This window comes from Dermochelys coriacea, chromosome 2 (genome assembly GCF_009764565.3).
Source record: "Dermochelys coriacea isolate rDerCor1 chromosome 2, rDerCor1.pri.v4, whole genome shotgun sequence".
Lineage (NCBI taxonomy): Eukaryota > Metazoa > Chordata > Testudines > Dermochelyidae > Dermochelys > Dermochelys coriacea.
This window is the reverse complement of record NC_050069.1, coordinates 125,954,292-125,979,916: the sequence shown is the minus strand read 5'-3', so window position 1 is coordinate 125,979,916 and position 25,625 is coordinate 125,954,292. Positions and strand designations below refer to the sequence as shown.

At 40.9% G+C, this 25,625-nt stretch overlaps 1 protein-coding gene across 2 annotated transcripts in view; it reads left to right on the top strand.

Moving 5' to 3' along the window:
* Positions 1 to 6,441, top strand: part of CDH6 (cadherin 6) — a 134,322-nt gene extending 127,881 nt beyond the window's left edge. For both annotated transcript variants that reach the window (XM_038392017.2, XM_043508434.1), the window contains one exon: positions 3,438 to 6,441. In XM_038392017.2, the coding sequence (XP_038247945.1) occupies positions 3,438 to 3,928 (491 nt within the window). In that variant the 3' untranslated portion in view covers positions 3,929 to 6,441. The remainder of the gene's footprint in view (positions 1 to 3,437) is intronic.
* Positions 6,442 to 25,625: the final 19,184 nt, after the last annotated feature.

The window sequence follows — 25,625 nt, the reverse complement described above, 5'->3', positions numbered from 1 at the left end:
ATAATTGATTTCCTGCTCTCAGCAGCACTTTATGTCAATTATTGCGCACGTCACCATGCAGAATAAGCAGATTTTCAATTAACTAGTCTATATCATTTTCCGTTTTATGTCTAGCTGCAGGGTTTGTAGGTGCAAACATTCCTCCACATGATGCAATGATCTGGGCAGATCCAAACCACAATTTCAATGTTTATAGTAACTAAAGGTGCCTCCAGATTGGTGATTTTATTTGCATCTTGAGAAAGCTCAGATTACTTCCTAGAAACTCCCAGCTCATGTTGAAAATTGGTTTGGATATGATTGATTTGGATAGCTTGACTGTACTTCGATTTTTGCATCTACCTGGTCCAGAGATTTTTATTTGCAAGTTCAGCATAGAAGAAAATTCTTGGAGTATCAAGTACCTAGTATTAGTTATTGTTTATGAATTTATCATTCTACTATCCCTTTGTGGAGTAACATTTTTGTTAGCAGGATGCCCCAACAGTAATTACATACATAAAATACAAAGAAGCAAGAACACATTATCCCTCTCTTCTGAAATGAGAGCCAGTAGACTTTCTGAAGCCCATTAAAAAACTGACCTTCTTGTTTTTCAAATCCTTCGTGGTTTTCTTTCGACTACCTCATAGACCTGCATTGCCTCTTTCATCAAACATCAGCCTTCCACATAGTCTCTTAGACTGTATACTCTTTAGGACAGGAACTGTCCTTCATGCTGTGTTTCCATGGCACATACAGAGGGGCCCCCCAAGTGGATTAGGATCTCTAGGGGCTACTATAATATAAATAATAAGTTGTTGTCTTCATCATCATCGTGTGTAAGAACCTGCAATTCCTGCCATCTAGACCAGCCTCCATCACCACCACTTCTCCCAGCTTCATCAACTAACCTATTTCTTTTCAAATCATAGCTGACGCTATCCTCTGTTACCCAAGCAGTAAAGACATAACAGCAATTTAAAAAAAAAATGGGAATTTGCACCTGTTCTGTGGATAGAGTTGCCACTGACTTTGATGGGAGTTTAGCACAGGGGCTGCAGAAGCAGACACTGGCACTATGTCCTTTAGCTTATGTGACAGGGTCAGGCCATATGGCTACAGGAGAGTGATAGAAGGCAAATATATTAGACCCAGGTTAAGAAGGTCCCTTTTCCCTGGGTAAGGTAACAGGGAAGGTTCCAGAACAATCAGGAAGTTTCTGGAAACAATTAAGATAGACAGGCTGATTGGAACACCTGCAGCCAATCAAGAAGCTGCTAGAATCAATTAAGGCAGGCTAATCAGGGCACCTGGGTTTAAAAAGGAGCTCACTTCAGTTTGTGGTGTGCATGCGAGGAGCAAAAGGTGCAAGAAGCTGAGAGTGAGAAGGCGTACTACTGGAAGACTGAGAAGTACAAGCATTATCAGACATCAGGAGGAAGGTCCTGTGGTGAGGATAAAGAAGGTGTTGGGAGGAGGCCATGGGGAAGTAGCCCAGGGAGTTGTAGCTGTCACACAGCTGTTACAGGAGCCACTATAGACAGCTGCAATCCACAGGGCCCTGGACTGGAACCCTGAGTAGAGGGCGGGCCCGGGTTCCCCCATCCCTCCAACTCGATACTGGAGGAGTTGAACTGGACTGTGGATTCCACCAGAGGGGAAGGTCTCTGGCCTGTTCCCTGATCCACTAGGTGTATCAGCAGGGACTGCAGGGATTGTTCTTCCTTTCCCCATGCTGGCCAGTGTTGAGGCTAATTGAGTGAACGGCAGATTTGAGCCACGAAAGTGGCCTAACTGAGGGCTGCTGTGAACCTCCGAGGCTAGAAGATCCGCCAATAAGCGAAGGACCCACCAAGGCAGAGGAGTAACTTTGTCATCTTGGAATACAGCTAGCCTGAGAGATGATCTACAAAATAAGGGCTGAATCCCTGAAATGCTTGCATACACTATTGGGAGTCAATAAATGTTTTCAGGGCCAGGCCCAGAAGGGTATATTTATATAAAAGTAAAAAAAAAAAATGTATGGAGTGGTATTTAATAGAGCTGGGCAAAAATTTTCAACAGAAATTTTTTTCAGCTGTTTCTGTGACACCAAAACATTTCACAAATTCATGTTGATTTCACTGAATTGTTCATTTATTAAGAGATAAATTAAAAAACTAACATTTTGATTTTTCAATTCAAAATGACCGTTTACAGATTTCCTTTTATTCTGTTTGTTTTTTTTTTAATTTCAACACATTTAAAAAAAAAAAAAAGCTTGAAATCAAAAAGTTTCATTTGGTGTTGAATGAAACATTTGACCCAAAACAATTTTTTTTTATTTTTCAATTAGCTGAAATTAAAAATGTTCAACCCCAAACAATTATTTCCCAGTTTTTCAGAAGTACCAACAACCTAAAAAATCTGTTATTTGAACAGATCATTATGAGCACTGTAGCAAGAACCATCTTTCTGTAGTGTGTTTGTACAGCACCTAACACGACAGCATCCTAGAATACAAATAAAAGAAAAATACCAGTGCCAGATTGTGGCTGTTTATATGTTTTCAGTGATAAACATTCATATGTCATTTAAAAAAAATGAAAAGTAGAGTCAAGATAAGTAACTAAAATTTGGCTTCACAAGGTAATAGGAAAGTTTGTCTTGGACCCCAGTGCTGCAATGAGTTCTGTGCAAATGGACCTCTGTGCCGCCGCAGAACTGCAACAATGCTAGTGAGACAGTATGCAGGTACCAGACTCTGCCCACTTAGAGATTGTGGCAGTATCAGGGCCTTAGGTACAAACCAAAAAAGCATTAAAAAGTGGGAAAGCTGTTTGAGAAAAGTTGTGGGGGTTTTTTTTGGTGATTAAATAATAAAAAAAAAATACTTGTTCTCTGGGGACAGAGCTGCAGCTTGTGTAAATCGTCAATGCTCCAGGACGTCAACAGAGCTACGACCATTTACACTAGCTAAAGATCTTCCCCATGTTCTGCACCTCTTTCCAGGAAAAGAAAAAAAACGACTAAAAAAATAGTTTAGATATGCAGATTTGCTAAACTTTCATCACACCCCAATAGGAACAAGCCTTGTCCTTCGAGCAAGTTTTGCAGCATTTTAGGTGTTCGGTCTAATTTGCACTCTCTATTACAGTATTTTGAGGGAGGGGTTTGCCTTGAGACTAGGCTGGCAATTTCAAAGGAGCAAAGCTGCTATATGACTAAGGGAAAATGCAACCCACTGACAAAATATGACTCTTCCCACTAGCTTGAAATCCTTTCTTCTCATATTTATCCCACTCTCAGCTCCCAAAGTGATTACAGGCAGACAAGGCACAATCAGAAATTTTGCAGCACAACTTCTGAAAGTTAGAGTTCAAGCAGCACAATATTTCTTTCTGGCTTTAATTGGTGGCAAATTAACTCTCTCCCTCTCCTCTCGTCCCGTATCTCCAATTTATTTTTGTTTCCAGTTACGGTGGTGCTCTTTGCAGCTCTGAAACGGCAGCGGAAGAAAGAACCTTTGATAATTTCCAAAGAGGACATCAGAGACAACATTGTCAGTTACAATGATGAAGGCGGTGGAGAGGAAGACACCCAGGCTTTTGATATTGGCACACTGAGAAATCCTGAAGCCATAGAAGACAATAAGTTACGCAGAGACATTGTGCCAGAAGCACTTTTTATGCCGCGCCGGACTCCAGCGGTACGAGATAACACTGATGTCAGAGATTTCATTAACCAAAGGTTAAAGGAAAATGATACAGATCCTACCGCGCCTCCATATGACTCATTAGCGACCTACGCGTATGAAGGTAATGGCTCTGTGGCAGAATCCCTCAGCTCCTTAGAGTCGGTGACTACGGATGGAGATCAGGACTACGATTACCTCAGTGACTGGGGGCCTCGATTTAAAAAGCTGGCGGATATGTACGGCAGCGTGGACAGTGATAAAGACTCTTAATATGTTGCCTTTGTTGATTTCCAGAAACAGCATTGAGATATATGAAGTAGCTATTTCTTTCGATTTATCCACGGCTCTGTGATAGGGCTCTCTATTCTATTGGTTCCAGTTGTCTAATGACTGCAGTCTGTGTGGATCAAATGTCAGAAAACTTTTTTCTAGTATAATTTATGAGCTTCCAAGAGGCAATTTTTTTTTAATGCATCCACTTTACCAAGCCAGTCTTACAGGCACTGTGGTAGAGGAGGGAAACAGGAATGGAGGGAAGCAATATTTGTACTTGTTCTGCTTATATTGTAAATTGGAGTATATTACTGTTCCAGCTCACTTAATCTTCTTACTGTATTCAGATTATTCAGCTCAGATGATTGCTCTGTCCATTTTGTATTGCACATCCTAATGTACTGAGGTATTATGGTTTAACCTAAATATTATAGTAAAAAGTAGTGGGGGAGGAATTTATTATAAAATTAGAATCAGCTGACAAGGCTATAAGACAACATGAGAGTAAATTTTATTCTTGAATTTAAAGACGTCTAATTGCCATTTAACTATAAATATTTTTCTTGAACCTGCCATTGGCCCCCAAAGCATAAAATCATACCTACTCCATGTATATAATTCCCTGTGGACCACTATACCTGTATCCTTCTTACCTAACATTCCCAGAGAGGTGTGTGTGGTCTGTAGCTCTGAGCAGAGAATTGCTAAGTACTATCCCAGTTCTAACACTGACTCACTTTGTAACATTGGGCAAGTCACCTAATCACTCTGGATTAGACTGTGGTTTTGAAACAAGACTTGAGCAAGGAGCAGAATGTAGTTGTGCTGTATCCTATGTCTGGTATAGATCACTTCCTCCAGGCATACCAGCTCAGTGTGTAGGAAAGCAGAGTGAGGCTCCACCCATTCTCCTGCTTCTGCCTGCCCACCCACATGGAAGGGGAGAGGCAGTTTTAAGAAGGCTACCCTCTCCCTTGTGACATGGATAGCGAATGCAAAGAAGAAAGAGAGTACCTTGCACCCTTTACTTCCCTGCAGGTGTGCATAAAATGGGTCACATTCTGACTCTGTTTCAGTTTTGCCATCTGTAAAATGGGAAAATAATGCCTACCTCACAGGGATGTTGCAACGGTTAGAGACAGAGTTTGAAAATTGCTTTGAAGGAGGAAAATGCTAAACTCTCATCTCAGTAAGTCATTTCTAATGGCTTTTTGTGTGTGTGTATTTGAGCCCTGAATGCACAAGTAAATGAGAAACGTTCATCATTCTGGTTACTAGAACCAGGAGGGTGTTAGAATACTATCTTTACAAATGCATCAACCAGAATTGTTATAGGTTTCAATTACACCAAGAGGTAGAGTTTTAAAAATGAATCTTTTAGTCGGTTTCCTTAATTTCCTTGCCAAACCTGCCATTTTGCCTAAGCCAGAACAGTGGTGCCATAGGACTCAGTACGGGCCAGTGTCTCTTCTTTACAACTCACATGCATGAGGCAAAAGTAATCAGCAATGTATTAGAATGACAAGAGGAATATGTCACTGATTATGTTTCAGATCCAGTCATCTGAAATAGATTATTTTGAAATAGATTATTACAGCTTTTACAACCCTAAGGTCATACCCTTATGACACCTTATCAGGAAAGAGTGAAGTTTATCTTTATACATCATATACAACCAGTCTCATTCATTCAATATAAATAGAATAATTTACATAGTAGAATAATTGTATGTGATCTGTTGCAGTTGCTAGGTATTTGAGTTCTTTCCTTGAAACCATAAAGAAATTAGTTTAAACACCAGTCAGTAGCTCCAATTTACCCTTTCCAATAATACAAGAATAAGACAAACATTAAAAGGCAGCGAACTATAGTTTATGCCATCTGTGGAACTCATTGCTACAGGATAGTAAAACAAAGGGTTTAGTAAGATTCCAAAAAGGATTAGACATTTACAAGCATAATATATGCTTAGAAAAAACTAGGATTCAATGTAAAGGGCTATCAATCTTTGTGTGTTCAGGGCATACACTGGTAGCAGGAAGGCATCTATTCCCCATTGTCCAGCACGGCACAAGTGGGAATTAAGCAACTAGACCCTTTTGAAAAATCCCACTAGGTGCCTACCTGCATCTTTAAGCACCAAACACCTTTACAAATCTGTCCCTTTATGTCTTCGTTTCAATAGTCTGGCAATCGCCATTGTCTGAGGCAGAAGAACAAGTTAGATGGTTACTGGCCTGTTCTGGTGTAGTGTGTTTCCCATGTTCTTATCATTTCATATGTTTTGTTTTTTCTTAATTAATCATACTTAGTAGCAGTTCAGTCTAGAATTTTGCATTTTATCAACCAATGGTTTTATCGTGTCAGGAACATCACATGGTGTACAGAGAATGAGCCACACAAGCCTGTTGTGTAAATATATATAAAAGTATGTAATCTACTGACAAAAAAATTATTGTTTCAGAGTAGCAGCCGTGTTAGTCTGTATTCGCAAAAAGAAAAGGAGTACTTGTGGCACCTTAGAGACTAACAAATTTATTAGAGCATAAGCTTTCGTGATGAAGTGAGCTGTAGCTCACGAAAGCTTATGCTCTAATAAATTTGTTAGTCTCTAAGGTGCCACAAGTACTCCTTTTCTTTTTGCAAAATTATTGTGACAAACTGAATAGCAAGTGAATTCCTGTAAGAAATTCTCATGAGGCAAGTGCATCATTACTCACGTCTGAATTATTCTTTTATCCATCCAGCTTATAAGTGCTGATTTTTCCACAAACGAGACTCATTTACCATCACTCACACATAACAAAAAGGGTCCAATTCAGTCTTGTCTTCTTCCTCTATAGCTCCACAAAGTGCAATTAAAAAAACAGTGCCATTTAAATTGTCATATTGCAGTAAATAAAATATTTGCAGTAATATTTTTACTAAACCTTGTGTACTGCAGTGGCAGAGGATGGAAATCACTGTGCCACACTATTTTTATTCAATGACAGGGATGTTAAAATTGTCCATTACAGACAAAGAAGTGTCAGATTACAGCCTGCAAGTGGGTTTCTGGGCTGTGTTAAGGAAGTGGACTGCTGCCTTAATCAGTAGGATATCTGTTCAGGTGGAAAGAACCCCTGAAACGATGCTAGGAGATTCCACTGAGATGAGCTATACAATCATCTTGTAGTCTCGATAGTGGCAAACTAGATGACCTAATAATAGGAGAGGTACTAAAGGGTACCAAATAGTCTAGTGAGATGAGTGTGAAGGGGAAGGAGGGACGTGGCATAGCAATAGCAGAACAATTATTGGAGTAATTATTCCAAAAGAAAGTTGTTTTTATTCCAGAATAGTGTCCACTCGGGGAATTATACAGGAATATCCATAGCAAAATAATTATTCCACTACAGCTATATAGGAAATTTCCCATGTGGACATGCCCTAGGAGGAGATCTGAAGCTGGATCCTGCAATGAACTGCAATGAACCAGTGCAGGAAGGATCCCACTGCCCAAATAGATCCCCATTGGCGTCATAACAGGATGGGAGTTCAGTCCCCAGACCTGATGTTGCCTAATATGCTATCTGACCATGGGAAACTCATGTGATCTTGGTCATTTCCATTTCCTTGGCTATAAGCCAGGAGGAATAACACTCAGACCCCTTTATAAAGTGCTTTGAGATCCTCAGATTAAAAGGCTCTACATCAGGCAGTGCCAATAGCAAGATTTTCTGAATAAGCCCTAAAAATGGGCAGACTTTTCTTACTTATTTTTTGGTTCACTGCCAAGTCTGTCCTGATTATATACAAACACATTTCATATTTGTTAAACATGAAAAAAATTAAAAAGCAGTTTTCAGCTCTCCTAATTTTTCAAGTAACAGGCTACATCTCGAGGCACAGGCTTGGCATCAATCTGTCATACTAAACTATGCAGAAAAAATTAAATTGGGTATTTATAGCTCACATGGTTGTAGCAAATAATAAGCAATATATTAATAGGCAAGTAGGTAGAATTAGGTATGGAAATCTGTGTGTGTGTTTCTATGCATGAGAAGAAAGAAATAATGAACATTTAAAAATAAGGCACATTTGTAAATTAGATATTTTCATCTTCACTGGGGACAGTAATGAATGCTTAGTCAATTCCTTGGGGCCAGATCTTACACTTTCAGAATTCCAATAGGAGTTTTGCATGTGTGAGGAGCAAAATAGACTTCTAGCTGTCTTCCTCAGGCAAAATAACTCAGAATCGGTGCCATTTTGGTGCAGAGCTCTATTAAAAAAAGACCCCACAGCTGGAAAGCTTAAACTGCTGAAAGATAACATTTTACTTTTTTTTTTATTATGTTTTAATTTTATACATCATCTCTATCTCATGATCGCTTCTCTGGATGTTGCCATGCTAGCAGGTGGTCCAAAGTCCCAGTGGCCCATTGTGTTTAAATTAACACTGCAATCTGGATTTCTTTATCAAATTATGAGACCTGACAGATTAACAGTTGCTATGTTTATCTTGACAGGTGGAAACTGTTTCATAAATTTTGAAAAGGCAATTTTCCTTTCAGCCCTTCAAGAATTATGGCGCAGCCACTTCCTTCCCCTCCAATGAATGTTAAAGTTGAAGCATTTTAAATTTCCCTTCAGTAGTTAGAAAAAGACATTTTTAAAAGGATTTTTCTTTAAAAAAAGGTAGAACAAAACCATATTTAATGTCTGTGGCTTCATGGTTTATTCTGTTAGGAGGCAAATACAGTAGCTGTCTCACTTGTTAAAAATTAATACAGCAAAGGATCTTTAAAAGAAAAAGATTGGTTTATGGTCCCTCCCTTTTCAGTTTAATTTAGATATAGCTGAGACAATCTTTAATCTGCCCGCCATTTTGTAATATCATACTTATGGCCTGGACCTGCATTCTGTGCATATGCAACACTTTCCTTGAAGGGGAAGATGGCAGGTTTGAAGTCAAGGGGAAATTGGTTGGCTGTTCAGGGAATTCAGCAGCAGGTGATTATGGTTTGTATTTGGGGATTGTTTTGTTTTTTAACGAGGTGGAGGGTGGGGAGTTGCAGGGAGGGTAGTAGAAAATGCGGGAGAAAAACTAAGTAATCAGTCGTATGCTAAGCAGGAGCATTGTGACACTTAAAGCAGCAGAGCTACCATATTACACACAATATTATTAAAAGAAAAGGAGTACTTGTGGCACCTTAGAGACTAACAAATTTATTTGAGTGTAAGCTTTCATGAACTACAGCTCACTTCATCAGATGCATTCCATATGAGCTTTTACAATAACTGCAATTTCTTTGCAAGTATTTACTTTAAAAGGGGACTGCAAACTTACATATCTCCATCAACAGGGTTGATTTGACAAATAAGGCATAAGCCCAGCATTTATGGAAATCCTTTCCACACCATTGGGCTTTTAGCCTTTCCTACAAAACTGCACTATTGATGTAAATACATCTGGAGACACTTTCTAGAAGCTCTTAGTTTTCTATGATCTATTAGTTTAGTGTTTATTAAAGAAACAAAAATGTATAGAATTATTAGACATTCAGGTGAACACAAGAAAAAACACAGCAAACATGACATGGCTCTGGTTTTTGACAAAAAACAAAACAAAACAAAACAAAACACCTCTTCAAAACCACTCTACTATTTTATTTCTGTGATTACTTTCATTGCTTTGCAAATTAAACTTAAAAAAAATCGGCCTTATAAAAAAAAGCTATGTGCATCCTAACTGTGCTGCCGAGCTAAGTCAATCTGGCAAACCCTATTGTGATTTGTGATTTTTTTCAACCCCTAAAATAAATGTTTTTTGGTATTGATTTTTTTTAATTAAAAATACTTCCAAGCATAAATTGAAATTGATGCCACTGCCCAGGAAGATTTACTAGTTGGAGTGCTCCAGTCATGCAGTTACTCTCAGTTGTCATTCCCTTGTTCTGCAGAGAGAGCACAGAGTCAGATGGAAGTAGTCACTGTTCAGCACAGAGGAACGTTTGTGGGTGATAAGATTTTCATCATTTAAAAAGTTTACATTTGGAAGGTTCTCTGTATTACAAAGAGTCCCATGCTGGAACAATTACTTTTATCTCAGTGTGGCTGGGCCATTTGTTATAGTCAGCTGGCAAATGTGCATTCTTTCCCCCTTATATTTCTTATTCACTGTAATGGCTTTTTTTTTTTTTGGTTAAGATTTAATGAGAAACCAATTTGAACAACGATTTCTCACAGAAAGAGTGAATTTGCCTTTTTGCAAATCAATTTTTGTAACAAGTTATTTATATTATACTAAATAAATTGTTTTTTTCTAACTCGCTTTTTTTATTCTTTCAGTTTACAGTTTATATTTACAAAGTTAACATAAAATAATGATATAAATCTTCTAAAGTAATTCTGCATCCACCATCCTGACACTGCCACCAGTTGGCTCAGCCCATCAAATTTCATTGGTAAATGCTTGGCTTCTAACATTTTGTGTGAGCAATTGGGCTGGTCTTGAGATTGGTGGGGCCTCAAGGAAGAATGATGTAATTGGACAAGGAGTCAATTCCCCTTAGAGACCCTCACTTGGAGAAGGAGATAGGAATGACCATTATATTGACAAAAGCATAGGGTTCAGAGAAGCTACTTATGTTTATAGGTGACTTCAATTAGAAAGAGCTCTTATTGAAGTCAATGGGAGTTTTGCCTCAGTATTGGGTGTGGAATGTCCTCCATCTTGAAACATATGAAGATCATAGCAGAGAAGTCAGATGTAATACACTTATACATGTTACTCCTTGGTTATTTCTCTTTTGTTAAAAGAGGGTCTCAAAGAGAATTTAGGCATAGGGCTAGGTTGACCATATATTGAAGATGAGCACAAACCTCAACTGAGATATCTTCATATGCAAGCAGAGCTACTCTCTGAGGAAATTCTTCTTTTTAGCACTTCATAAAGGAAAACACCCCATCTTATTTAACAACTTTTGTGAGGAAAGGGAGGGAAATATCATTGCAAAGCAGTGCTTCAGAAATAACATGGGTAAGGATACATTAGACCTACTCAGGCAAAGTAATTGACCTGAATGACTGACTCCCCTAAGTGGTTTATGAATTACAATAAATCAAATGACTCACATAGGCCAGTGACTGGTTGGGCCATATGGAATGCTGTCTTAGATGCATCTCAAGAATATGGGTGAAAATTTTATATGGTAATCTTAGCAAAACAGTATTCATTTAGTATTCATTACTGGGATTGTGGTTTAGACTAATACATTCGTCTATATACAAACTAAAAATAAAGGAGATTAGTTTTTTACCTGTATTACAGTACACCAAGGCCCCAGCTGGAGCTCCATTGCGATAAGCCCTGTACATACAGGATTTTATCTATTACATACACACATATAAACCTTAGTTAACCTGTGTGTCATAACTATTATTTTTTTTCTATTTCCATAGCACTGGGAGATTCCAATCACACCGAGGCCCCATTGTGCTAGGCCCTATGCAAATAGAGTAAGAGATAGTCTCTGCCCCAAAGAGCTTCCAATCTAATTAACAGAAGATGCAACAAGTTGGCGTAACAAACCAGCAGGGAGAAGTGGACGGTAACAGTGACAGGAGAACAGAATTATCTATAACGGCTGTGGTCACAATTTGCCAGCTTGAGGGTTTGTTTTTTAAAGAGACCATAATGATTTCAGTAGGACTGCCACTTGGCCATTTTTTGACCAGCCTGGCCAGTTGCCGGTCAAAAGATGTACCATGTCAGTTTCTTTTTTGTGTGCACATGCTGCCACGCAAATAGAAATCTTAGCTACAGGCTGTACACGTCATGGCTGGGAGTGTGCCGCAGCCTGGACAGCACCCAGGTCCCTTTCTGTGTGCCAGGCCCTCACCTGCTGGCTGCTGAAACCACGGTGGCTCCTCTTGCACTGGGAACCAGCTGGGAAGAGGGACAAACCATCACCTGAGGGTGAGGCTTATTAGCATGGATGAGTAAGGAAGAGGGTAGGGATGCAGGGGCTCCTTGGAGGGGATGGTAGGACGGACTCCCTTGAGAGCTCCAGGAAACAGGATAGATGAGGCTTACCAGCAGGGAGGAGTAAGGAAAGGCAGGGGGAGCCCTGCCTCCCCCACCCTGCTCCTTATCCCTCCCTGCTGGTAAGCCTCTGGTCTGTCCCATTTCCCAGAGCCTTTGAGGGAGCCCTCTACCATCCTCTCACAGCAGCAGGGGGGGCTCCCTCTAGAGCTGAGGCCCCTGGTGGGAGTGGGATGGGTATAGGGAATCATGGACCAGGAAGGTAAGGCTGCTGGTGCATCTGAGAAGGGAAAAGGAGGATCAGGCTCATGGGGGGGGCCACTGTGGCATGACCAGTGACCAGTTTTTCTGTGCCTCAGAAGTGAAACCCTAGCTAGCAGTAGTTTCTGCTGGCCCCCTGTCTAGGTGTTAATCTAGAATCCTCAACATTCACTGAGAGCTCCACACAGCAGATCTAGGATTGGGATGCTAGAATTCTTTCCATTATAGGTGACGACAACCAATCATACTTGGCTCCTGTGCCATTACACCTCGTTTACCAGGGGGCATCCTCATCATGAAGGAAACCCCTAACAAAAGGCATCCCAGCAGTAAAATACACTGTTCCCAGACATTCAATCACCATTTTTATCTGTGTAGAAACCAAAACAAATCAAACTCATGCCTCCTTGCTCCATCCAGGTTATCAAAGGGCTAAGTTAGACTTTAACTAGACCAGTCATTAACTCTTATAAGCTGTGATTACTGGAGAGATATAGTAATTCAAACAGCAATAGGTTTCCCATAATTTTAATCTCTATCTAAGAGCTATGGAGCAGATCACTGATGGAAGTGGCCAACTTTTGACCTTACTCTTCAGGAACTAGATTGGCCACACATTGCCTACTCTCACTTTTGTATTGATGAAGACACCTTCTCTTTCCATCTCATGCTTATGTTCTTTCAAATATAGAGCAGCCGTATTTGCACATTAAATACAGCTCTTTCAGCAAGAGCCAAACCTTCTTGGGGTTCTCTATGAGAATCACCATAATCTCCCTTTCTTTGGCAGATTTTCCAAAACACTAGATAGACCCATAAACCTTAGGGCCAAAAGGGAACATCGTGATCATCTAACCTGATCTCCTGCACGTTGCAGGCCACAGAACCTCACGAACCCCCTCTTGTAGTAGACCCATAACCTCTGGCAGAGTTCCTGAAGACTTCAAATCATGATTTAAAGACTTCAAGTTACAAGCTACTCACCAACCGCTGCATTCAACACCGACGCCTCCACTTCTAATCACAAACTTCTTTGTTCTCACTGCTGCTAATCTGTGAAGAAAAGTTACAAATGTTTAATGCTATTAATGCTAACAGTAGGTATAATATACTTCAAAACATTTGGTTCAGACCTAAAAACAATCATCATAGATCCCTATCTTAATCAACTGAAGTTTTCTGTTTCACATTCCTCTCACTCTAACCAGGCCAGCCCCTCTTTCCCCTTCTTTCTACTGCAATCAGCTGCCTAGCACACATTCATCCGCTTACTCTTCTTTACATTCCCCAACCTGATCCAAGCCAAGTAATGAGATGTTCAACAGCTATCTGTCCACCTTTCAGCTCCCCATTTTTTTCTGATATCCCACCAAACCAAAGGTGGGCTTTACGCAGGTCTGCCAGTCTTGACTGCAGTCTTCAAATCCCTCATTCTCCATGTCAGATTTGCTCCAGCATACATTATACACTTCTGACCCAAGGGAACCACAAAACACACAAATATTTTCAGATACCCACTAGCTTAGCATATACTCTCAACCCACTACATTCCCACCATGCATCTTGCAATGTATCAGCAAATGGAAAGAGACTTCCTGAGATGGGCACAGAATGAGGAAACGTGTATACAAGGGGGTATGTTCATCTGAAACTTCCTAAGAGCTTGGGATGGCTTATTCCTTTCTCTCATGAAAAACACCAACAGTAGCCTGTGTTCAATTTTGTCTGAATCCCCTGCTGAAGCTTTTCTTTTCTTAACTCAGAATTTTCCTGGATGTCTGCTCATGCATGCATCTTAATTAATAAACAAATGAATACATTCCCTCGCAATTGCCTTTACATGTTGTTCTAAACATCTGTTTCTATCTATATCCTTCAACAAAGCAGCTCTAGTCTGCAGTTCAGCCAGGGAACATCTCTCTCTCTCTCTCTCTCAGGACACAATCAAGTTTTTTTTCATGTCAGTTATCTTAATTGGTTACAAGCTTGACCCATTTCCCAATTATGACTCCAGTTTGTTAGAACAAACAACCCCTCTAACCTTCTTAAATAGAATTATTTTTAAAAAACCTCTCCTAACTAGTCTTTTATGAAAACATTAATTGAAGGGATGGGTACTTCATTTGGAACCCAGGTTCTGAAACAATCAGAACCCTAGGCCCATCTTTCTAATGGATAGAATGAGAGACACACACATCCCCAAATCCCATCAGACTTTATCATTCAGGTCTGTCTCTAATGAAAGGTAGAAGCGTAAAGAGAAGGTACAAGGAATCCAGATGTGAGAGGGCCACACTTGCCTTACTGCACTGTCCACTGATAGGTTAGCCATACCACAACCTTCATTTGGTCCTGTTCCTTCTTGCTCATCTGTTTCCAGTTATACAGCCAAATACATCAAAGCTGTCACATCTTTCCTGTGCCAGCTACGTCCATTATTACAGACTTGAGCGGAGGGCAAATGTCTCAACTTCTGCCCTCCCTTCAGCTTCCTCTAGGATGAGGCACAGCTTTAAATTCTGCCAGAAGGGGGCATGATGCTATATTCTGCTTGGCCATGTCCCCCATTTCAACTAATAACACCAACTTTTGCAGAGACACTGGCACTTTACATACACCCTACCCTGCCTGGAGAGGCTGTGTCCACAACCTGCCCCTCCCCTGAACTTTCCTCCATCATTTATACTGATATGATATGGATTAACCAGGCAGGGAATTTAACCCAGATTGTTATGATATCCTACTTGATTACAGCACTTGCCTTGCAGGATTCCTATAACCTATGTGGGTCCTCCTGCCAAGTTCAGAATCAGAAGTCATAACTACAATAGTATTTGCTACTCTATTGCTTTCAGATATTGTTCACAGTTCTTAAAATAGTCTTATGGTTAGTTTTTAAATTTAAAAAAGCCCAAATGAGTTGCATGTTTCCAATAATTCAGCATTTAATAAACCAGCCATCTATCTGGTTGTGATATGAAGTTACTTTTGAATGACCTGGAGACAACAGCTTGTTATTTTTGTTAATATTTAAACATTGCATATAGCCTTTTATTTCAGAAGGAACTGTTTGAATGTCTTGGTACCAAGGTGGATATTCAGCACGAGCTCAGTCCTCATCACATTGAAATCAATGAGAATTTTACCATTGATTCAAAAAGGAGTGCCAGTGGACTTCCAAAACACAATGCATATCACTGAATTTCTGATGAGTAAAGTGAAGCTTGGCGGACAGCAAAGCAACTTGCCAGATACATCAGAGGAAGGCTGCCAATGGGCACTAAGAAAATAAACCAAGGGGACCATGTGCAAACAAGAATCTTCAGGAAAAGGAACACACCTCATAAAAAAGCTGTTCTAAGGCTTCTGAATTTCAGTTCAAACCAATATTTACTAATAATTTTCTCACATAAAGAAAAATTACCAGTAAACATTAGCCTGTTCACTAAATCCTGCCAGTTCCCCGTCAATTCCTCTCCACCAAAATCCCTTGTCTAGGAGTTAATCATCTGGTGCTCCATTCCCTCTATCCTTTCTCACTCTCTCCCACCCTCCACCCCAATGTGACCAGAATTCAGTTCTGAAAATTATCTTCCACATTCAGCCCCAGCATCTTGTGTCATCTTTCATGCATTCCCCCATGTTGCCCATATAATGCCCCTGTTACTCATCTAAATGATCAACTATTCTTACAGTTTTGCTCAACTCTGCCCATTTTTAAACCTCACAGTACTTAATGCACGTTTTCTTATTCTTATCTTATCATAGGACCAGTCCTGTTGACATTCCCTGATGTGCTCACTGCTGAGAATAGCCCTAACCATTTTGTAGCCAGGGTCTAATGGTGTAAAGGCCTGAGACCCAAGCCTGTAAAAATGTATATAACAAGCTTGGGGAAAGCACTGTGCTGATATAATATTTCTTTCCCTGCTGCTGTACTTCAGCTTACCTCTCTGATGGGGTACAGACCAGAGATTAGTCTTTTTAGGACTTTGAGATACCTATGTATTGTATATAGTGTTTGTCATAAATATAAAGGGAAGAGTAAACACCTTTAAAATCCCTCCTGGCCAGAGGAAAAACCCTTTCACCTGTAAAGGATTAAGAAGCTAGGATAACCTCACTGGCACCTGACCAAAATGACTAATGAGGAGACAAGTTACTTTCAAAGCTGCAGGGAGGGAGAAACAAAGGGTCTGTCTGTGTGATGCTTTTGCCGGGGACAGAACAGAAATGGAGTCTTAGAATTTAGTAAAAAGAAAAGGAGTACTTGTGGCACCTTAGAGACTAACAAATTTATTAGAGCATAAGCTTTCGTGAGCTACAGCTCACTTCATCGGATGCATTTGGTGGAAAAAACAGAGGAGAGATTTATATACACACACACAGAGAACATGAAACAATGGGTTTATCATATACACTGTAAGGAGAGGGATCACTTAAGATAAGCCATCACCAGCAGCAGGGGGGGGAAAGGAGGAAAACCTTTCATGGTGACAAGCAAGGTAGGCTAATTCCAGCAGTTAACAAGAATATCAGAGGAACAGTGGGGGGTGGGGTGGGAGGGAGAAATACCATGGGGAAATAGTTTTACTTTATGTAATGACTCATCCATTCCCAGTCTCTATTCAAGCCTAAGTTAATTGTATCCAGTTTGCAAATTAATTCCAATTCAGCAGTCTCTCGTTGGAGTCTATTTTTGAAGCTTTTTTGTTGAAGTATTGCCACTCTTAAGTCTGTGATCGAGTGACCAGAGCGATTGAAGTAGTAAGTAATCTAGCTAGATATGCGTTAGATTATGATTTCTTTAAATGGCTGAGGAAATAAGCTGTGCTGAATAGAATGGATATTCCTGTCTTTGTGTCTTTTTGTAACTTAAGATTTTGCCTAGAGGGATTCTCTATGTTTTGAATCTAATTACCCTGTAAGGTATTTACCATCCTGATTTTACAGAGGTGATTCTTTTTACCTTTTCTTATATTAAAATTCTTCTTGTAAGAAATTGAATGTTTTTTTCATTGTTCTTAAGATCCAAGGGTTTGGGTCTGTGGTCACCTATGCAAATTGGTGAGGATTTTTATCAAGCCTTCCCCAGGCAGGGGGGTGCAAGGTTTTGGAAATGATTTTTGGGGGAAAGACATTTCCAAACAACGCTTTCCCAGTAAACCCAGTCAAACGTTTGGTGGTGACAGTGGAAGTCCAAGGGCAAAGGGTAAAATAGTTTGTACCTTGTTTTAACCTAAGCTGGTAAAAGTAAGCTTAGGAGGTTTTCATGCAGGTCCCCACATCTGTACCCTAGAGTTCAGAGTGGGGAAGGAACCCTGACAGTGTTACATCGGTCAAAGAAGGAAAGTGACACAAAACGTCTAAAGGAGAAAATATTTGCTATATGTAAGTGCAAGTGAGATTTCTTATAACTTATGAAACAATGACTTTATCATAAGCAAACTAGGGAAATATTGGAAGTGGAAGGCAGTTTGGGTGAAAGTGATCATGAAATTATAAGAATTCGTGATTCTAAGGAATGGTAGGATGAAAAACAGTAGAATAAAGAAAACGTACTTCAAGAAGGCAGACTTTAGCAATCTCAGAGAACTGGTAGATAAGACCCCATGGGAAGCAAGTCTAAGGGGAAAAAGAGTTGGCAATTTTTTAAAGAGACATTATTAAGGGCACAAGATCAAATTATTCCAATGCATAGAAAAGATAGGAAGTATGGTAAAGGACTGCCCTGACTTCACCTGAAGATCTTCAATGACCTGAAACTCAAACTCATACAAAAAATGAAAACTAGGTTAAATTATGAAGGATGAATATAAAAAAAACAACACAAGCATGTAGGGACAAAATTAGAAAGGCAAAAGCAAAAAATGAGAGTAAAGTAGCTAGGGACATAAAGAGTAACAAAAACAAAACATTTTACAATACATGAGAAACAAGAGGAAGACCAAAGACAGGGTAGGCCCATTGCTCAATGGGGAGGGAAAGACAACAATAGAAAATGCAGCAATGAAATGTTAAATGCCCTTTTTGTTCTTGTTTTCACAAAAAAAGTTAACAGCAATTTAATGGCTAATAGAGCAAACATCAGTGTAAGTGGGATAGAATGTGAGGCTAAAATAGGAAAAGAAGAAGTAAAGAATTACTTAGACAAGTTAGATATCTTTCAGTCAGCAGTGCCTGACTAAATACATACTAGAACAGCTGTTCTCAACCAGGGCTGAAGCCGGCACGCCCCGGCCCCAGATGGAGCAGCTCGGGGCTGAAGCCAGTGCCCCACCTCCCCCAAGCCAGGAGCAGCGGATGGCTGAAGCAGAGAACGCCAGCGTCCCCACCATCAAAAGCTGGGATCCGCACTGGGAGACCCCCTGACCCTGGCCCATGCACAACCCCTAGCTAGCTCCTGAGCTACCCCCGCCTGCATACAGCCCCTAGCTGCCCTGTTCCTGCACCCTGAGCTACCCCCTGCCTGTACACAGTCCCTAGTACCTCTCTCCTTGCATCCTGAGCTAACCCCCTGCCTGCACACAGCCCCAGTTGCAAGAAGGGACTTACTTCCCAGACCAGAAAATTACCATTGGAGATGTTGTTATCCTTAGGAGACTCAGCCTATCCCTTGCTCCCATAGCTCATGAAGCCATACACAGGCAGCCTGGAAAGTAGTAAGGAGCAGTTCAACTACAGGCTGAGCAAGTGCAGAATGGTGGTAGAATGTGCCTTTGGACGTTTAAAAGCTCGCTGATGCTGTTTGCTGACTAGGTTAGACCTCAGTGCAACCAACATTCCCATTGTTATTGCTGCTTGCTGTGTGCTCCATAATATCTGTGTGAGTAAGGGTGAGAGGTTTATGGAGGGAGGTTGAGGCAAATCGCCTGGTGGCCGATTTTGAGCAGCCAGACACCAGGGCGATTAGAAAAGCACAGCAAGGTGTGCTGTGCATTGGAGAGACTTTGAACCAGTTTCATGACTGGCCAGGCTATGGTGTGACAACTGTGTGTGTTTCTTCTTGCTGCAAACCTGCCCCCTTTGTTGATTTTAATTCCCTGTAAGCCAACCACCCTCCCCCCTTCAATCACAGCTGGCAAAGGAAATAAAGTAACTAATTGTTTTGAAACCATGCATTCTTTCTTTGTTAATTAAAAAAAAAAGTGAGATAACTGACAAGGTAGCTCAGGTGGGGTGGGGTGTGGGAGGAGGGAAGGACAAGGCCAAATTGCTTATTGTAGCTACACTACAAATCAAAACTGTTTGAATGACAGCCTTCTGTTGCTTGGGCCATCCTCTGGAGTTGAATGGCTGGGTGCCCGGAGCCTCTCCTGCTGCGTTCTTGGGTGTCTGGGTAAGGAGAATATGGAACTTGGGGAGGAGGGCAGGCGGTTATACAATGGATGCAGCAGGGGTCTGTGCTCTTGTTGGCTTTCCTGCAGTTCCAACAGACACTTCATTATGTCTGTTTGCTCCCACATTAGCCTCAGCATCACCTGCTGCCTCTGCTCTTCGCACTCACTTAATGCTTTCCTGGCCCCTGCCACTGAATGCCTCCATGCATTAAGCTGTGCCCTATCAGTGCAGGAGGATTGCATGAACTTGGAAAACATGTCATTGCGAGTGCGTTTTTTTCACCTTCTAATCTGTGATAACCCCAGGGACAGAGATGATAGGGGGAGCATAGAAACATTTGCCCCTGGGGGGAGATAAAAAGGGAGAGTAAAATTTAAGATGATATATTTCTGAGAACAAAAGGGATATTCTTTCACAGTGAATCAAACAATTCACAGCAGACAGCACATGTGCTTTAGGTACAAGGTCGCATTTTGCCTTTAAAATGGAGCACCTGCTGGTATGGTGACACATCACACACGGCTGGGCAACAAAATTTGGTTTCCAGGCAGCCATGGTAAGCCTTTTGGTACGCGGGGTTGGCTTCTTCCACCTTCATAACACGTGGGAATGGTTTCAAACTGCAGCGCCATCCTTTCCCATAGTAAGCAATGCCGGTTGGGTTTCACATTTAAAAGGAAGGGCTGCAGTTTTGGGGTGAATGTGCAGCACACACCTCCCCCCAACCCGCCACATGGCTATTCTCTGGGATGATCCCTTCATCCCTCCCCCCCACCGCATGGCTATTCTCTGGGATGATCCCTTTTAGCCAAGCGCAAACAACCCAGCACGAACGGGGTCCTTTTACTGTTCCCTTACAAAAAATCCCCTATTTCAATCAGGTGACCATGAATGATATCACTCTCCAGAGGCTAACGCAGAAAGATGAAGACCGAATGTTGCTTGAGTGTGACCAAAACCCAGGACCATTTGCTGCCATGCTTTGTGCTGCAATGATTCCAGACTACTTGCTACTGGCTTGGCATGGGAAAGTGTCCTACCATATTGAACGAAATAAGGCAGCCCTTCTCAGAAACCTTCCGCAAAGCCTTTCAGAGTACCTCCAGGAGAGCTTCATGGAGATGTCCCTGGAGTATTCCTGCTCCATCCCCAGACATGTTAACAGACTTTTCCAGTAGCTGTACTGGCCACGAATGCATCCCAAGTCTTCAGGGCAAATCAAATATCAACCACTATTGCTTTTAATCCTTGTACTGTAGTTACAAATGTGCACTCACCAGAGCTGCCTTCTCCAGCTTCAGGGTCGGAGATCCCACCTTGGCTGCTGGGGAGAACAGATTCACTGCTTGCCTGCTGTGCAATCTCCTCCTCATCATCATCCACAAAATCCTCCTCCCTGTTGCGTGAGACTCTCCCCTTGCAGATGTCCGTGGAGAGTGGTGGGATCCCCCCCTAGAATGCTGCAGCTGATCATAGAAGCGGCATGTCTGGGGCTCTGACCCGGAGCAACTGTTTGCCTCCTTTGTCTTTTGGTAGGCTTGCCTGAGCTCCTTAACTTTCATGCGGCACTGCTGCGTGTCCCTGTTGTCCCTCTCTCCACTATGCCCTGTGCAATTTTGGCATATATATTAGCATTTCTTCTTTTTGATCAGAGTTCGGCCTGCACAGATTCTTCTCCCCATACAGCAATCAGATCCAGTGTCTCCATTTTGTCCATGCTGGAGCTTGTTTGCAATTCGTTTGCATGGTCACCTGTGCTGCTGAGCTCACCACGCTGACCAAACAGGAAATGAAATTCAAAATTTCCCAGAGCTTTTACTGTGTACCTGGCTAGTGCATCAGAGTTCAAAGTGCTGTCCAGAGCAGTCACATTGGAGCACTCTGGGATAGCTCCTGGAGGCCAATACCTTCGAATTGCGTCTGCACTACCCCAAAATTGACCCAGCAAGGTCAATTTTGGCACTACTCCCCTCGCCAGAGAGGAGTACAGAAGTTTATTTTAAGAGCCCTTTAGGTCGACGGAACAGGGTTGGTTGCGTAGACGCATTCATTTTAAAATTGACCTAATGCAACTAAATTTGACCTAAGCCCGTAGTGTAGACCAGGGCTTCATAAATTTCCACATAGGGCAGTATCGTACCAGGCTGAGAGTTGGAATCAGGTATATCAAAATCAGACAATCCACACACACATTATACACAATTTTTATTTGAACACTCAGAAGGATCAGTTCTTTATGGTTTTAGGCTTTTCTTCTATTTGTTAGAATATCCCCTCAACTATTTTTACAAAGTAACTAATGTCAACATCAGAAAGTGTGCATTGTTCTGAAGAGCTAAAAGTTTTGCTGAAAAATTAGTGAATAAGCAGATGTGCTCTGCATGTGGATCTCTTTACACAGTTAGGCCCCAAACCTGAAACACTGTGTATGTAGTAAAACAGCTGCTTCTGCATGGAGACCCATTATCTTCAAAGTGGCTCTACACAGGTACAGCAGTATGCCCAGTTGCACTGAATTGCAGGGTTGAGGCCATCCTCTATATTCTCTTCTCTACCCCTCCACAAACTTTTTTTTTTCTTTTTCCACCAAAGCTTGCTCTCCTTCACTGCTAGGCATTTCACAGCTGTACAATGGTGGTGGTTGTCCATCCACATGGGGTTGTCCTGCCTCTATCTTGTGTTGACAAGGTTTGTTTGTTTGTGTGTTTCATTACATTGCAGTAATTGTTTTGGAATTAGATTGGGCTACACAATTATTAAATGAACTAACAACACTTTGGAATATATTTGCTTTGCATGTTTGCAATGTTAATTTGTTTTTAAAAAAATAGTAGTAAGAAGGACTTGCCATTTATTATGTGCAGCTAGACTATTGCTTCAGGGAGGAGACCCAGACAAAAAGTCAGGAATAACTACAAGGTTATTTAAGAGGTTAAAGAAAAGGTCCAAGCATTTAGTATTATTGAAACACTTCAGACCCAGTCCTGCAAACACTTCTGCACGTGAATACTTCTCATTCTCATACTGCATAAAGTTACTCACATGTTTCTTTGTCTATATGATAAAGGCCATTTTCTGTTATAGATTAAAATTTTTAGAAAACAGCTTGTGGTAGATGATTAAAAGGCCCTGTTTTACTAAATTTAGAATGGTTTGATACATAGAATATATATTTTGTGATCAGATTTTTTTTTAAATCAAGGAGATTTTCTATTATGTTTTGCTGAACTGTAAATCGATTTATAAAAGTGCTGTTTATTCCAATCCAAGGGTTTCAGTTCAGAGAATGACTGTGGGCGTGATCCAAAGCTGTCAGGGTTGCCTCCCCACTCTGAACTTTAGGATACACATGTGGGGACAAGCATGAAAGACTCCCTAAGCTTATTTCTACCTGCTTACGTTAAAACTTGCCCAAGGCACAAATTCTCCCTTGTGCCTTGGATTAAGTAAACGCTGCCACCACCAAGTGATTTAACAAAGCATCAGGGAAAGGACCACTTGGAGTCCTATTCCTGCAGAATATCCCCCAAGCTCTACACCCCCCTTTCCTGGGGAGGCTTGAGAATAAAGAAGATGAGCATAGACCAGATTCTTAAAAAAAACAGAACTTTATTAGAAAGAAAAAAGGTAAAAGAAGCACCTCTGTGAAATTAGAATGGGAGATAATTTCACAGGGCAATTAGATTCAAAACACAGAGAATTTCCCTCTAGGCAAAACTTTAAAGTTACAAAAAGAAAAACCAGGAATATACCTTCCTCTCAGCACAGACAAAATCACAAGCCAAAACAAAAGATAATCTAATGCATTTCCTTGTAAAATACTTACTAAGGAGTTGGAGTGCTTCCTTTCTTGTTCTGTCTCCAGCAAAAGCCACACGGAACAGACAAAGCCTACCCCCCTGCCCTCCCTGAATTTGAAAGTATCTTGTCCCCTTATTGGTCCTTTTGGTCAGGTGCCAGCCAGGTTACTCAAGCTTCTTAACCCTTTACAGATAAGAGGTTTTTGTGCCTCTGGCCAGGAGGGATTTTATAATACTGTATACCGACAGGTGGTTGCCCTTCCCTTTATTTTTATGACAAAGGCCCATTACAGTTAATAGAAAGACCACCAATGATTTTAATGGGCTTTGAATCAGGACCTATATTTTGTTTACGGTTTAGTAATTTAGGCCCAGATCCTCATGGGAGTTAGGCACCTAAATACCACTGAGGATCTGGGCCATAGAATTGTGTATTCTGCAGTTTGGATCTTTTAACATATAGTCAATGCAGTGAATTGCTAATACAGACTGCATTATGCCAGTCAAAATGATTCATTATTCTACTGTGTTTTAGGTTCTTATGTGGTGCCCAAGCACCTTGCAATCTGCCAAGTATTTATCCTCACAAAACACTGAGGTAGAAAAGTGCTAGTATCTCCACTTTACCTCAGAGGTATTTATGCTCCTAACTTCCATTGAAATCAATGGGAGTTAGGTGCCTAAAAACCTTTGATGATCTGGGCCAAAGAGACTAACTGGGTTTCCCAAACTCACAAAGGAAGCAGTGTGGAGGAGCAGGAATTGAACCTGGGTCTCCCACTCTTGGGTTAGCATCCAGATCACTGGATTAGCTAACATTTTGCATGTGTCAATGACAGATGGTAGGTTTGTACCTACCTGCAAAAGAGCCCATATCAGTGACCTTGAAAAGACTAAGATATAATCTCACCTCAATTGCTTTTAAAACAGCACCACACGACCAAAAAGACCTTACTACATTAGAGTTAAAAACCACCAAATACTGTCACCCAGGATATCAGACATGAAATGTATGCCACAGGTGGTGGTTGTTTTCTTTTTCACATGGGTATACGTGTTCTCAGTGATATTTAATGCTTAAGAGCCAGATCCTCAGCTGGTGTGAATCGACACTGCTTCATTGAGGGCAATGGAGCTATGCCAATTGGCACCACCTGAAGATCTGGCCCATAAGTTTGAGCTAAAGTAATTTTATCTTACTTGCATAATTTATCATTGTAACCTATTTTTCATTATATTGGCTATGCTCTTAGAATCATAGAATGATTTGTTCTCGTCAGTTTTGGCTCTTAAAGTGCAACTCTGCTGTGAAAAGCAACTGTACAATTAGCACCTTTTTACTCAGCAGATCCCCTCCCTGTGCGAAGTCAGAAGCTTCTTAATTTAGGGAAAAATGTAAGAGTTTACTACTTTTGACTACTCTTCCAGCCCTGCAGAGTCAACACAGCTGTGGGAGAGTTAATTGGACACTTTTCTGGCTTGCACATTTACAGAACTGTTAACTAAGTTCCATTTGCAGGGGCACCTGTACAATCCCCGTGTCTTCTGATTATGTCCTCAATTACATCTGCACAGCCCAACGGTTATAATTGAGGGTGGCATTTGCCTGCAAAATCCTTGATACTGAAGATGAAGTGTGAGCCAGAAAGAAGCCAGCTTGACTTTTAAATCCCAGACAATGGCCCTGATCTTGCAGATGCTTAAGTATGTACCTAACTTTTCATGGAAGTCAATGGGACTGTTCACATGCTTAGTTAAGCACATGCATGAGTGTTTGCAGGATCAGGCCCATCATCTGGGATCTGAAAGGCAAACAAAGTGCTTTCTAGATCCTCTGCAAAATTATCCCAGAGTGGAGGCCTCTGGGCCAGTGTGGAAGCCTGAGTGGATTCAAGGATTTCTCCATGCAGAACAGCTTGTTTTTTTTTAAACCAAGATTTCTGGGCACTTTACATGTTAGTAAAATGAGTCATAAGTTCATACAGGCAAACTGATTTCTCTCATAGAGGCAGAAGTGAGTACATGTTTTCCACTTGATATTTTGCTATGGGAGATAATTCAGCTATGGGAGACAAAAATATCCAGTAAATCCAAATATTTTTCAAAAACTGTTTATTTATTGAAAACAGGAATAGTTTCATTTCCAAAAGGCAGACTTTCAAATCTGATACTAATGAAATACTCAAATAGTCTCAAGAATTTAGCGAAGCTTGCACAGTAATTAATATATTTTTTAAAAGTGGGGCTTTTAAAAATCTTAAAA